Source organism: Erythrolamprus reginae, chromosome Z, assembly GCF_031021105.1.
Source record: "Erythrolamprus reginae isolate rEryReg1 chromosome Z, rEryReg1.hap1, whole genome shotgun sequence".
NCBI lineage: Eukaryota > Metazoa > Chordata > Lepidosauria > Squamata > Dipsadidae > Erythrolamprus > Erythrolamprus reginae.
The window spans coordinates 137,973,975-137,987,818 of record NC_091963.1 but is presented as its reverse complement, the minus strand read 5'-3'; the positions used below and the strand labels follow the sequence as shown (position 1 = coordinate 137,987,818).

The 13,844-nt window shown below is 43.1% G+C and overlaps 1 protein-coding gene across 1 annotated transcript in view; it reads left to right on the top strand.

Annotated features, from left to right (window-relative positions):
* Nucleotides 1-10,621, top strand: part of ORAI3 (ORAI calcium release-activated calcium modulator 3) — a 28,597-nt gene extending 17,976 nt beyond the window's left edge. Inside the window, exon 2 of the mRNA XM_070726803.1 lies at nt 6,930-10,621. Within this exon, the coding sequence (XP_070582904.1) occupies nt 6,930-7,502 (573 nt within the window). The 3' untranslated portion in view covers nt 7,503-10,621. The remainder of the gene's footprint in view (nt 1-6,929) is intronic.
* Nucleotides 10,622-13,844: the final 3,223 nt, after the last annotated feature.

Below are 13,844 nucleotides of genomic sequence, written 5' to 3'. Positions count from 1 at the left end.
GCTTGGCAAACCGATTCATATTTAGGAGGGTCAAGTGTCCCCAGGTCATGTGATCACCCATTGTGACCTTCTGACAAGAAAAATCAACGAGGAAGCCAGATTCGAGTTAGACTGTACAGTGTTCCCTCGATTTTTGCGGGGGTTGCGTTCCAAGACCGCCCGCGAAAGTCGAATTTCCGCGAAATAGCAGTGCGGAAGTAAAAACACCATTTTTGGCTATGGACAGCCAAAAACTACCCCCACGCACCCTTTTTCAAGGCAGCGCAAGGAGCCGGGCTTGAAGTTGGAGGCGGGGAGCGACAAAAGTGCGGAGGCCGGCAAAGATTGTTTTGAATGTTGGCTGCCCCCGCCACCCCAGCGCCTCCGGCCCCCTCACCGCTACCGCCCGCCCGCCCGATCCACCCCTCTCACCGGCTTTCTTGGGACACGGGTCCTCCTGCAACAGCGCTGGCGGCTACGGCTTCTCATCCTCCTCATTCGGCCGGTAGCCGCTCTGAGCGCTTTGAGAATGCCTGCCTCGCCCTTCTCACAGTCCCTTAGCTGAGAGTGCTTTCGTCCCAGCTATCAGTGAGGGGGCTGCAGGAGAGGTGGGGCAGGCGTTCTCACAGAGAGGGAGAGAGAGAGGGAGAAGGAGAGAGAAAGAGGGGGGAGAGTGGAAGGTAGAGAGAGATAAAAAAAATGATAGAAAAAAGGGGAGGAAAAAAGAGAAATGAGAAAATGATTGAAGCAGAGAATGACAGGAAAGAAAGAGACAGAGAAGTGATTCTTGGTGATGACGTATGACGTCATCGGATGGGAAAAACCGTGGTATAGAAAAAAAACCGCGGAGTATTTTTTAATTAATATTTTTTGAAAAACTGTGGTATAGCCGTTTCGCGAAGTTTGAACCCTCGAAAATCGAGGGATCACTGTACTACTAACTTAACAATTGCTGTGATTCACTTTGGCAAGAAAGCTTGTAAAAGGGGACAAAGCTCACGTAAGCAACTTAACTGTCTCTCTTAGCAACAAAAACGTTGACCACAATTGCGGCTGTTTTTTTTTTTGTTTAACAGGGCAGCTTTCTCTTGAGATTGGATTAGGAAATTTGGCCTGCCCTGGGTTTGGGAAAATAGGATTGTACCTTTAAAAGCAACTGCAGAAAATACACATGAGGGGAAATATGAGGCAGCTTTCAGTCTCTGGGAATAGAGGCGGCTGATGGCAGGAGGCCCGTCAGGGTTTGCAGGAGCCAAAATTGGAATGTTTGTCAAAGTCCCTCTGGGATTCTGAATTGCATTTTTCACCCAGTTGCTCTCAGAATGGAACGTCTTAATAAACTTGATGAAGCTAAAGGTCATCTCAGCTTAGGTCATCTGGGTCATTCCTAAAAGGGCAGCCCAAGGGCCAGGTTTTCAAATTCTTAGGGGGAAAAAAAGTCTAGTGTAGCATTTTTTCAACCAGAGCCACTTTAAGATGGACAGACGTCAATCCCAGAATTCCCCAGCCAGCATGAATTCTGGGAGTTGACTTCTGCCCATCTTACGTGCTCGTCTTCTGATATCATCATAGGTAAGTCCTCAACATTTGAGTCCCAAAATTTCAGTTACTAAATGAGACATTAGTTAAGTGAGTTTTGACCCATTTTGCAATGTTTCTTGCCACAGTCGTTAAGTGAATCGCTGCAGTTGATAAGTTAGTAACCTGGTTGTTAAGTGCCAGAAAGTTGCAAAAGGTGATCACGTGACATTGGGACTCAGCAAGTACGAACCCGTCGCCCGGCATCTCAATTTTGATCACGTGATCATGGGGAGTGCTGCAAAGGTTGCAACTCTGAAAAAGTCACTTTCTCCCCAGTGGCGTTGTCACTTCGAACCGAACAGTCACTAAATGAACTGTACTGAACGGTTCTCCCTATACTTTCAGCAAACGTTTAAGCGGAGGCATCTGTGCGGTGGAGCCCTTTCTTCCTGTTTCTCTTGCAAAGCAGGAAGTAGAAGAGACTCCAAATTTGGGTTTTTTTTAATGCTAAGATTTGGGGAGGGCACCGTTAAAAAATCTAGAGCTGGATGTTCTCACCCTGGAACTGAGCATGGAATCGGTGTCCTCGACCTCCTCCTATTTATCCCCCAGTTGGGCAGCACGTGCTACCTTCTTGGACTTTCGGCCAACTAGCTGTCACCACTCCATTTAACTGTGGCCCAATTTTGGAAAATAAACTGCTCACCTCTTGCTTCTCCCCCCCTCCCCGCCTCCTCTCCAGTAACTTGATTCATGGCTTCCAGTTGGGCGCTTTCCTGGGACATATTAACCCCCTTCTTGTTGGGAGACCCACTCAACAAGAGAGGTTTGCTTTTTGTGGAGTCTGGAAAGTCTCCCCTTTTCAAGAACTTTATTAAAACTGCTGTTTATGCATCTGCAGGTGGTGTTGAGTCAGATGGAGGGGGCCATTTTGCTGGGACTTAAAGCCAGCTGCCTTTTCCATCTCCCTCCTCTTGTTCTCCCCCTCCCCAAATTATCTGGGGAAATTGCCAAGGAACTGGAACTTAAGCCAAAGCTGGAGCTATAACCAGTCAGACCAGAATATGGGACGCTGCCCTCCCCCAGTTTTCTTCAAGCAGCACACTCGTGTGCCAAGTTGGGGATTAATAGCTTTAAGAGGCACTACGGATCACACTTGGCCGTAGAGGCAAACACCAGGACAAATTGCACACGGTCTCCTCTTTCTGAAGCCGAGATTCCTCCAGGGATGGCGGTAGAATTGCAACCCTACCGGCGAGATTTATTTACTGTTGTTCTGCATCATGATCCAATCAACTCGTGGAGAATTGGGATCATCTAAGCCATTGATTTTCAACCTTTTTTGAGCCGCGGCATTTTTTACATTTACAAAATCCTGGGGCACACCACCAACCAAAATGACACAAAATGACACTCTAACACAGTACATATTATACATATAGTTGATAATATAGTTTCTAAATGTATTTATACTTGGTGTGAAACCTGGGCCTGTTTCGATGAATACAAAAGGGATATCCAGGCAGGAATGGTAGTTTGGGGACCCATGTTTAATTTCCCCACGGCACACCTGACTATGTCTCATGGCACACTAGTGTGCCGTGGCACACTGGTTGAAAAACACTGATCTAAGCAGCCCCAAGGAAGCTTAGAAACATAAGAAGATTGACGGCAGAAAAAGACCTCATGGTCCATCTAGTCTGCCCTTATACTATTTCCTCTATTTTATCTTAGGATGGATATATGTTTATGCCAGGCATGTTTAAACTCAGTTACTGTGGATTTACCAACCATGTCTGCTGGAAGTTTGTTCCAACCATCTCTACTCTTTCAGTCAAATAATATTTTCTCACGTTGCTTCTGATCTTTCCCCCAACTAACCTCAGATTGTGCCCCCTTGTTCTTGTGTTCAGTTTCCTATTAAAAACACTTCCCTCCTGAAACTTATTTAACCCTTTAACATATTTAAATGTTTCGATCATGTTCCCCCTTTCTTTACTGACCTCCAGACTATACAGATTGAGTTCATGAAGTCTTTCCTGATAGGTTTTATGCTGAAGACCTTCCACCATTTTTGTAGCCCGTCTTTGGACCCGTTCAATTTTATCAATAAAAAGCTTAAAAAATGGCAGTCTGTAGAGATTCTCAGTTACCCATGCCATGGTTGTCCCATTAAATCCTTCCATTCTTCAGTATCCTGTCAGAGCTGAAGAAGATTCTTGGATGAGAATCAAAACGTCTTAAAAGGAAAGAACTCAAAATAAGTCCAGTTGTCTCCTGAAAAAGCACGTTTGAATCAAATTTTGATCAAACTTGGCTGGCCTTCCACCAACAGCAAGAAGGTCTGATAGTCAAAGGCTGTGCTAATACAGGTAGCCCTCGACTTACCACCAATATTTCTGTTCTTCTGTGAGGCATTTGAGTTTTGCCACATTTTACAGCCTTTCTTGCCAGAGTTGTTAAGTGAATCACTGCAGTTGTAAAGTTAGAAACTCGATGGTTAAATGAATCTGACTTCCTCATTGGCTTTGCTTGTGAGGAAGCCACAAAAGGGGGATCAGACGATCCCAATGCTGCTGTAGTCATAAATAGAAGTCAGTTGCCAGGTGTCTAAATTTTGATCATATGATCATGAGGACGCTGCAATGGTTTTGTGAAAAATGGTCATAAGCCACTTTTTTCAGTGCTGTTGTAACTTTGAATGGACCCTAAACAAACTATTGTAAATCCAGGACGACCTGTAACTGTTACCATCTAGGTCCTAGGTCTTCATGTGTAGATGTGGATGAGAGAGAAAGTGCGAGGAGGAGAAAGAGAGAGAGAGAGCAGAAGAAAGAGAGAGAGATACTCAACTGAATAAATGGACTGTTCAGGTGTGTTAAACTTAAGCCCCTATTATCCTAGGCTATGATAGCTAGAGATGGACATCAAGCCAGGATGGCACCAGATTGAAGAAGTCTCAAACTTGGCAAATTTTACGTTATGTGGACTTCAGCTCCCAGAATTCCGCAGTCAACCATGCTAGTTGGAGAATTCTGGGAGCTGAAGTCCACCCAGTGTAAAGTTGTTAAGGTTAGAAGTTTGTTAAGGCTGGTTTAGGTCTGGACATGGGAGCATAAATTGCATAAACCAATGTGAGTACAGCTGGCCGTGCTGGTTTGGAACACGTTTCCCCTTCAGCTTTTGCTATGCTTTCCGTTTTTCTTTTAATAGTTTAAAAAGAAAACATTACAAAGCCCGTGTATTTCTCTGGAAGGAAGTGGAAAGTGCCATTCCAAACAGACCTACCGAGGAGCAGGACTCCTTGATCTCCCAGGGAATTATTTCTGAGCAAACAGGGTTAGAATAACTTTGCTCCTGTGGCTCCTCCTGAGTTGAAAGCAGGGTAGGTTAAAAAAAGTTAGGCAAATTGTGCTGTTTACAGCAAAGCTTCCTTGGTATTATAAGGTGTGTGGGGTTTTTTGTTTTAATACGTGTTTAAAGAAAGGGAAGTTACATGCAGCGAAGCAAAGCACCAATTTGGTTGTTTCATTAATTCAGCATGACACTGATCGCCTTGTATTCACGGAAATAAAAATTGGGGTGTGCGTGCGTAATCAATTTAGTGCTGTTTGCAAAACCAGCCTCTTTACCTCAAGGTAAAAACAGATGGCTTATATTCTACGTTTGATTTTTAGGATGTCTTCTGATCAGTGCCAACTTTCTGGATTTCTGACAACTTTCTGAACTAGTCCCTTCAGTTTTCTGAGCAAGATTTCAGAAGTCTTTTACCATTGCCTTCTACCTTGGGTTAAGATAGTGACTGGCCCAAGGGCATCCTGCTGGCTTCGTGTCCAGGGCAAGAGTAGAATTACTGGTCTTCCGCTTTCTAGCCTGATGCCTTAACCTAGTATTTCTCAACCTTGTCATGTTTGAGAGGTGTGGATCTCAACTCCCAGAATTCCCTAGCCAACATGGCTGGCTGAGCAGTTCTGGGAGTTTATTTTATTTATTTATTTATTTATTTATTATTTAGATTTGTATCCCGCCCCTCTCCGCAGACTCGGGGCGGCTCACAGCAAAACAAAACAATTCATGACAAATCTAAATTATAATTTAAAATATTTAAAAAAACCCATTTACTAAACAAACATACCTACAAACATACCATGTATAAATTGTATATGCCGGGGAAGATGTCTCAGTTCCCCCATGCCTGACGACAAAGGTGGGTTTTAAGGAGATTACGAAAGGCAAGGAGAGTAGGGGCAGTCCTAATCTCTGGGGGGAGCTGGTTCCAGAGAGTCGGGGCCGCCACAGAGAAAGCTCTTCCCCTGGGGCCCGCCAACCGACATTGTTTAGTTGACGGGACCCGGAGAAGGCCCACTCTGTGGGACCTAATCGGTCGCTGGGATTCGTGCGGCAGAAGGCGGTCTCGGAGATAAAGTCTGCACATCTTGAATTTGCTCAATTGAGAAACACTGCTTTAATGACTACGTCAAATTAGCTTGAAAGTAGTTTAAGTACAGAAAAGGCATATTAGGCACAGTAGAACAAATAAAATATCTGGTGATGGGGTGCAAACTTTATTCATTTATTTTCCAGTAAATGGCCTTGGACCAACTGAAGGTTCGAACACTCGTTAAGATGGTCTCTAATTCCACATCTGCAATTACCCACCCAATCCAAAATTATCTGATGTATTGAACTAAGAGTAGTAAAACTAGAGAAGTAGTGAGTTATCCTGCTGGAATAAAGACAGCGCCAAGATATTTAGCTTTTTAAAAACAAGTTGACAGCAGAAGGAAAAATTGAAAACCGTGTTTACATTTGCAGTGAGCCAGGAAGTAACAACAACAACCACAACAGAGTTGGAAGGGACCTTGAAGATCTTTTAGTCCAAACCCCTGCTTAGGCAGGAAACCCTATACAACTTCAGACAGTTATCCAACATCTGCTTAAAAACTTCCAGTGTTGGGACATTCACAACTTCTGGAGGAAAGCTGTTCCATTGATCAACTGTTCTGACGGTCAGGAAATTTCTCCTTAGTCCTAAATTACTTCTCGCCTTGTTTAGTTTCCACCCATTGCTTCCTGTTCTACCCGCAGGTGCTTTGGAGAATAGCTTAACTCCTTCTTCTTTGTGGCAACCCCTGCGATACTGGAACACTGCTATCATGTCTTCCTTGGTCCTTCTTTTCATTAAGCTAGCCATGCCCAGCTCCTGCAACTGTTCTTCATATGTATTAGCCTCCAGTCCCCTAATCATCTTGGTCGCTCTTCTCTCCACTTTTTCCTAGAGTCTCAATATCCTTTTTGCATCGTGGTGACCAAAACTGAATGCAATATTCCAAGTGTGGCCTTACCAGGGCCTTATAAAGTGGTATTAACACTTCACGTGATCTTGATTCTATCCCTCTGTTAATTTACAACAATCTCTCCTTCTCCAGGTAGCCATGGTGGAGGTGCAACTGGAAGACTATGATTACCCTTGGGAGCTGCTGGTGGCCTTCAGTGCCTGCACGACGGTGCTGGTGGCTGTCCATCTCTTCGCTCTTATGGTCAGCACTTGCATCTTGCCCAATATCGAAGCTGTCAGTAATATCCACAACCTCAATTCGGTCAATGAGTCTCCCCACGAACGAATGCACCACTATATTGAGCTGGCCTGGGGCTTCTCCACGGCCTTGGGGATCTTCCTCTTCCTCACTGAAGTGGTGTTGATTTGCTGGGTCAAGTTTATGCCTGTCGGCAACATGGCAGCAAGCAGGAAGTGCTGCGGTCCGGAAAGGCTGCACGATGGAGACAACGCCACCACCTCTACAGACAGCTCTGGCTGGAATGCAGCCATGGCTTCCACGGTGATTATGGTCCCAGTTGGCGTCGTATTCATCATCTTTGCTTTGCATTTCTACCGCTCCTTGGTGGGGCACAAAACTGATCGGCACCAGCAAGAGCTGGAAGAACTCAACCAGATCAAATATCAGTTGGACGGAGAAGTCACATCTCTGCAAGTGGTGTGACTTGGCAACCTCACTTGAACTGCAACTGATGTGAACTTTTAGAGAGAAAGGCCCCGCCGTCAGTTGTATCCTGATTTTGTCTTGACGGAAAAAAACTGTTAAGTAACTGCCACTGTTGGAATTTAACCCAACACTTTGATGTTGATGTCACTCAACAGTCTCCAACGTCCCAACAACATTTGTTTGCATTTCCTAGGAAACAATTTTCAAAACTAGGAGAACTTGTGGAAATGGGCTGCTCCTGAAAAGCAGGGAGTGAAATCTAGGGAGCCTTCCCTGGGGAACTTCTTCCCCATTTGGTAGATTTTTTTTGATCGTACGGTAAAATGTTTACAGGAAGCAGTTGTTGTGTGGGAAAGAATAGCTTTAGTCTCTCCTGGAGGACTGTTGCTTTGCCCTCTTTCAACTTTGTCTGCAGAAATGAAGAAGATAATCAAAAGTCTTTCTAACAAAAGGTACTTCTAACATTTCAAAATGGGTGGGTTTGAAAAAGCTAGTGCAGCCTGTTCATTTGCAGCCCAATTTCTTTTCATCTTTGTACATATGGAATGGTAGAGTTCATCAACCAATATTGGTTGGGATAGCTTTTGAACAGGTGTTCCAGCTGCTAGGTCCCAAGACAGACGCTTAACATTATGGCCTAATTAGTCCTGACGTTCTCAAGCTGATGTCCTCTGCAGCTTTCACTGTGCAGTTTCCCTGGCTTGTTTATTGGAGAATCTGAAAATATCCCTAATACCTAACCTTTCCATCAATTTGATGGAGAGTCGCTTCATCTCCACAAGGCCTTTGATTCTCTAAGGCCCTGATTTTCAACCTTTTTTGAGCCACGGCACATTTTTTACATTTACGAAACCCTGGGACACATTGAGCCGGGGGGGGGGGGGGCCTAAAAAATTTGGACAAAAAAAATTCTCTCCCTCTCTTACTCCCTTTTGCTTTATTTCTCTCTCTCTCCCTTCCTTCCTCTTTCTTTCTCTCCATCCCTTTCTTTCTCTTCCTTCCTCTCTTTTTTGCTCTTTCTCTCTACCTCCCTCACTCTATGTCTTTCTCTCTCTCTCTCCTTCCTTCCCTCTTTCTCTCTTGCTTTCTTTCTCTCTCTTGTTCTCTTTCTCTCTCTCTCGCTCTTTCTCTCTCTTGCTTGCTTTCTCTCTTTAAGCTTTGCGGCACACCTGATCATTGCCGCGGCACACTGGTTGAAAAACACTGCTCTAAGGGGCCTGGAAGTACTTGTGTCTTTGATTCGGCATTGTAAATGCAATTCTTCCAGTTGAATCCCTTCCCCTATCCACCCATCTTGGGACGCCCTGAACCCCTCATTCCTAGGCAGATCATTTGAACCAGCACTGGAAGGCACAGGGATGGAGGAGACTGTGCTGTAGCCAAACTCTTGCATGCAGTCTATGCCATTCCTCAAATGCTTGTTTGCTTACCTCTGTGGAAACTTAGCATCAGTTTTGGATCACTGTCAGAGTTTGGGTCAGTACAGAAAGTTGGACTTCTGACCCAGGAATTCCTGGGACATGCATATTATCCCCATATATGTGCTTTGCCCCCAGTCATAAATTGCCTGCCCCTCCCCAGGGATCGTTATTTATAGAGACAAAGTCACATAGTATCTTGGGGTTACGGGGAGGGGGGGCGAGACAGACTGCTTGGCTCCACTGGGAGATGGCTTCATTGCTTGGGGTATTTTTCCAGAGGAGGAAGCAGACTATTGGGGTGTGGTAGAAGTTAAATAAATCTTAAGGCCAATTTAGGAATTTGGGGATAAGGGCGGAATTTTGCTTGCCTCTTGCGTTTTCTCTCAAGAACAGATTTGGTCTCAGTCCTTGGTGGGGAAGAGCCACTGAACGCTAAAACCAACCTTCCCCCTCTCCATCTTCCTCAACTTCCTGTTCTGCACAGATGTGGACCAGAATCTTATCTCATGGTTGAAGATGCTGAGAGCGGCAGCTGTAGACAGGAAATGCCACATTCTAGGACATGTCTAAAGTGAGAATGTCAAAGCAAGATATCACGGGCAGCTCTCTATCAAATATATCACAAAGCGTACATATGGCCCTTTATCCAAGGGAACAGCCACAGTGGAAGCAAGTTTCCTGCTAAACAGGAAGTGGGGCAGCTTAAGCCTTCGGTCTTCAGCTGTTCATCTCTTCAGGAATAATCAGATGTTCTCCCTTAAGAGTTCTGCTTCCTTAGGATTAGGAGCCACATGGATCTGTTGGTTATTTTTTGGGGGGGAGGGGGGGAGCAAAGTAAGTGGGAGATAATTTGGAAATATGGGGAAAGGATTTTTGAATGGATAAAAACAACCCATCCTTTCTCTATCATGGATTCTACAGCTGTTTTATTGGAGAAGAAAAACACATCTTCAAGATGTGTGTGTAGGAAGATGGGGAGGGAGATCAAGGCAGAATTAGGAAGCTCAGCTGACATTCCCAGGAGCTGGAGGTCAGTGTTTCTCGATCTCGGCAACTTTTAAGATGCAAGGACTTCAACTCCTAGAATTCCCCAGCCAGCATGGGAAGGTGAATTCTTCAATTACGGGAATTAAAGTTCACGCATCTAAAAAAGTTGCCGACATTGAAAAGCAGAGTGCTGGATCATGCAACCAGTTATGAAAAGAAGAGATGCATGGAAGTTGGCTGGGGATGCTACTAAAAATATTTGAAATGCAGTGGCTGTTAAATACTCAACGCTTTCTTCTATCAAGCAATGCTTTCATTTCTGGTTAAAAAATGAATGAATTTAGTCTTCACAAGGCCAGCTCGTACGTCTCAGAGCATGACTTTTAAAAAGTATTAAGGAAACCAGTTTAGTTTACGTCAGCCCTGGCTACTCTGGCTTCTTCTGAATGCACTGGAACACAACTTCCCTAACTCTGAGTTGGAAGGATCATGGGTTTTGTAGTTCAACACATCTGAGGGGACAAAGGTGATTTAAATCTTAATCATGCAGGATTAGAGATTTTACATGTGAATGGTACACAATTAACAGCTTGGTACACGCTTTACCATGTATTCTTGAACATTTCTGTTAATGAAGGACAGCAGCTGCCAAAAGGCGCATGTTTATATATATATATATTTAAAATAAAATGTTTTTAAAGAAAAAAAGTTTGTCTAAGACAAATTATTTTAAAAATACACTGAAATTAAATGTCACTCCCAAAATTATTACAAGCTCTGCATATAACATGACAGCCCCCCACCAACAGGTATCCCTGTTTTTTGAAAAGTAGCTCATCAGAATTTTTTAGCCCAACTTTTGCATTAATATCTTTACATGTACATGGGATTGTGTACAGGAAGATTCCCCCAAGTTGAGACATGCAGCTGGAATGGCTCAACCTGGATTGGATGTCCTCCCTTTCATCTGCCGTTGTTGTAAGATTTTTCTTGATCTAGGCAAATTTTTCCTTGATTTCAATAAGTTCCATATAATTTCCATCTAATGTTTCTCACAATTCAAATGCTAACTGAAACATGAAAGAAACAAGACAGAATAGATACATTTCTCCCTTTGTCACAATAATCTGCATTTTCAAATTCTTAAGGCAGCTGTTTAGAGAAGGCTACACTGTAGTTATTGAAAGCAGACAATCTGTTTATAGTCCAAAAGGTTAGAAGAGTTAGAATAAGTGTTCATCTGTGGAGCTATCTTTGTCCAATTAATTTTGGGCCTAAGTCAATCACCTTTTAACTGTATAGAGTATGGCTGTCAAACTAGTGGCCCGCAGGTCAGATGCGTCACACACAGGCCACGCCCACCCCAACCCCTCAAACGGAAAAAAACAGCACTACATCACGTGATGGCGTGACGTGGCGAGTTTGACACTCGAGGTGTAGAGAAAAACACAACAGTGAATCAAATTGAAAGATATCCAGCATTTTGCATTTATTTTGAATCTATTAAAAACTGCACATAAAGAATAACCATCAAATTAGCAGAAAGTTGTCACATATAGCTTAGTACCATAGATTGAATATTATCTTGCATTGTTAGGAATTTGTCTGCTGGAGAAGGGCGGCTTAGAAATCCAAATAGATGGATGAATAGATAATTTGTTGAAACATACAATTCGACCAGAAGTGCAGAAACTACCACATCATCATATGTATGTGAAGGTTGTACACATACAGTGGTACCTCGAGATACGAGTTTAATTCGTTCCGGACCTGGGCTCTTAAGTCGAGCAGCTCTTATCTCGAACGACTTTTCCCCATAGGAATTAATGTAAATAATTTTAATTGGTTCCAGCGCTCAAAAAACTCACAAAGTTAGTCTAAATTATGCAGAAAGACATGTTTTTAATGAAGAAATGTACATGTACATATAAATGAATAATGAAGTTTCTTTCACTTAACTTGTAAACTTTATTAAACTTTTAAATTTACATATGTTCAACTTCTCTGCCACCCAATCCTGTAGGACAGAGGTCCCCAACCCTTTTTGCACCAGGGACCGGCTTTAAGCGATCAAGAGAGGAATGGGTGAATGAATGGACGGAGGGTGGGAAGGAAGGAAGGAAAGAGGGAAGGGACAGGAACAGAGGAAGGAAGCAAGGAAACTTATGAAAGGGGAGAGTAAGAGAGGAATGAGTGAAGGGAGGGAGGGAGGGAAGAAGGTGGGAAGGAGAAAGAAAAGAAGAAATAGAGGAAGGGAAGGTAAAAGAGAGAAAGAAAAAGAGCAAGAAAGAAAGCTGCAAGCACCCCCCCGAGCCCCCCAGGCCGGCTGCAACCTTTTAAAACACGCGCGCCGCTTCGCAGCTGTCTCCTGAAGCCGAACGCGGAAGTTAGCATTTGGCTTCAGGAGACAGCTCCTTGGCACTTGTATCTCGAATTTGGGCTTGTAAGTAGAACAAAAATATCTCTCCCCTCCCAGCTCTTATCTCGAGTTGCTCTTAAGTAGAGCAGCTCTTATGTCGGGGTTCCACTGTACTATATTTTTGGAGTATAAGATGCACCTTTTTCCTCCCTAAAGGAGCCTAAAAATTTGGGTGTATCTTATACTCTGAATTTAGCTTTTTTCAAAGCTATTTTTTCCAGCCCTAACTAGGTGCTAACAATCTTCCCAGCTCTTACCATGCAGGCTCTTTCATTGTTACTTTCTGCGAAGAATGTTTTCCAAGCCACTTTGCAGGGTTTTTTTCCTTTGGTTGAGTTGCTAACAATGTTTCCAGCTCTTACCAGCTTGCAAGCTCTTTCATGGTTACTCTCTCAGAATAAGGTTTTTTAAAAGCCCTAACCAGGGGATGAAATAATGTGCTGAAGATGATCAGACTAAGGACGCTAGACTGATGAATTCCTGGTGCGCAGATTCTTTTCCATATTTTCTTCCCCAAAAACTAAAGTGCATCTTGTACTCCAGTTCATCTTAGAGGCCAAAAAATACGGCAGTTCATCTTGCTGATCTCAAGAGTTAACTGGATCTTAAACCACTAGGAAGTTTCTAGATGGTGGGAAAGCCAAAAAGCATTCTGGAAGAAAGCAACGGGATGGCATATCCTTACTGTTCCCAAGAAAATAATGATAATATACTGGCCAGGAGTCAATCTTCATGTCAAGTCATTAAAAAAAACCCTATATATATATACTGTATATATATATCTAGCTGCTATTCCCTAAAAGTTTGTAAAAATGAAAGGTTTACTGTAACAATCAATTCTGCTGTAGGGGTAGCTGTGGCATAGCTGTGTGTCAGTTCTACTAAACAGATTAGATCAGGAAATAAATTCCGTAGGAAAGGTAAGGTAAAACTATGTTGATATTATCTATAATAATAATAACCTTGTACTATATATATATCTCACTTCTTCCTCCTTAGACTTCAGTAAATAAGGATGGAATCTGCTTGAACCATTTCCAAATGTTCTATCACTGTTTTGGACTAAACAGTGTTTTAATCCCTTTTCTTTAGGTAATAGTTCCTGCCTATTTATGTTATAGTCATTTTCTTTACTGTTTGTCAAGTAAGAACCAATATGTAAGCTGGGCCTGTTTATTTTAAGATACGGATATTTATTTGGGCTTCATTGGGTAAAGACCTTGTAATTTACATTCAAGAGAGAGAGAGAGAAAGAAAGAAAGAGAGGGTTTTAAAAATCCATTCTCACACCCTTTGGGCTCAGTGTAGCATTTGTGAAGCCTACTCATTGCAGAATAAGACAATACACTTTACCCTTGAAATTCCAGAAATGCCTAAATTGAACTCTGTTGAAAGCAATCATGGCAAGAACTAGCATCAGGAAGATCCAGGTCTTCTCTCAGTAGGCTCCCTGTATTGAAGATTTCAAGCCATTATTCCACTCAGCATAATCTATTTTGAAGGATTCTTGTA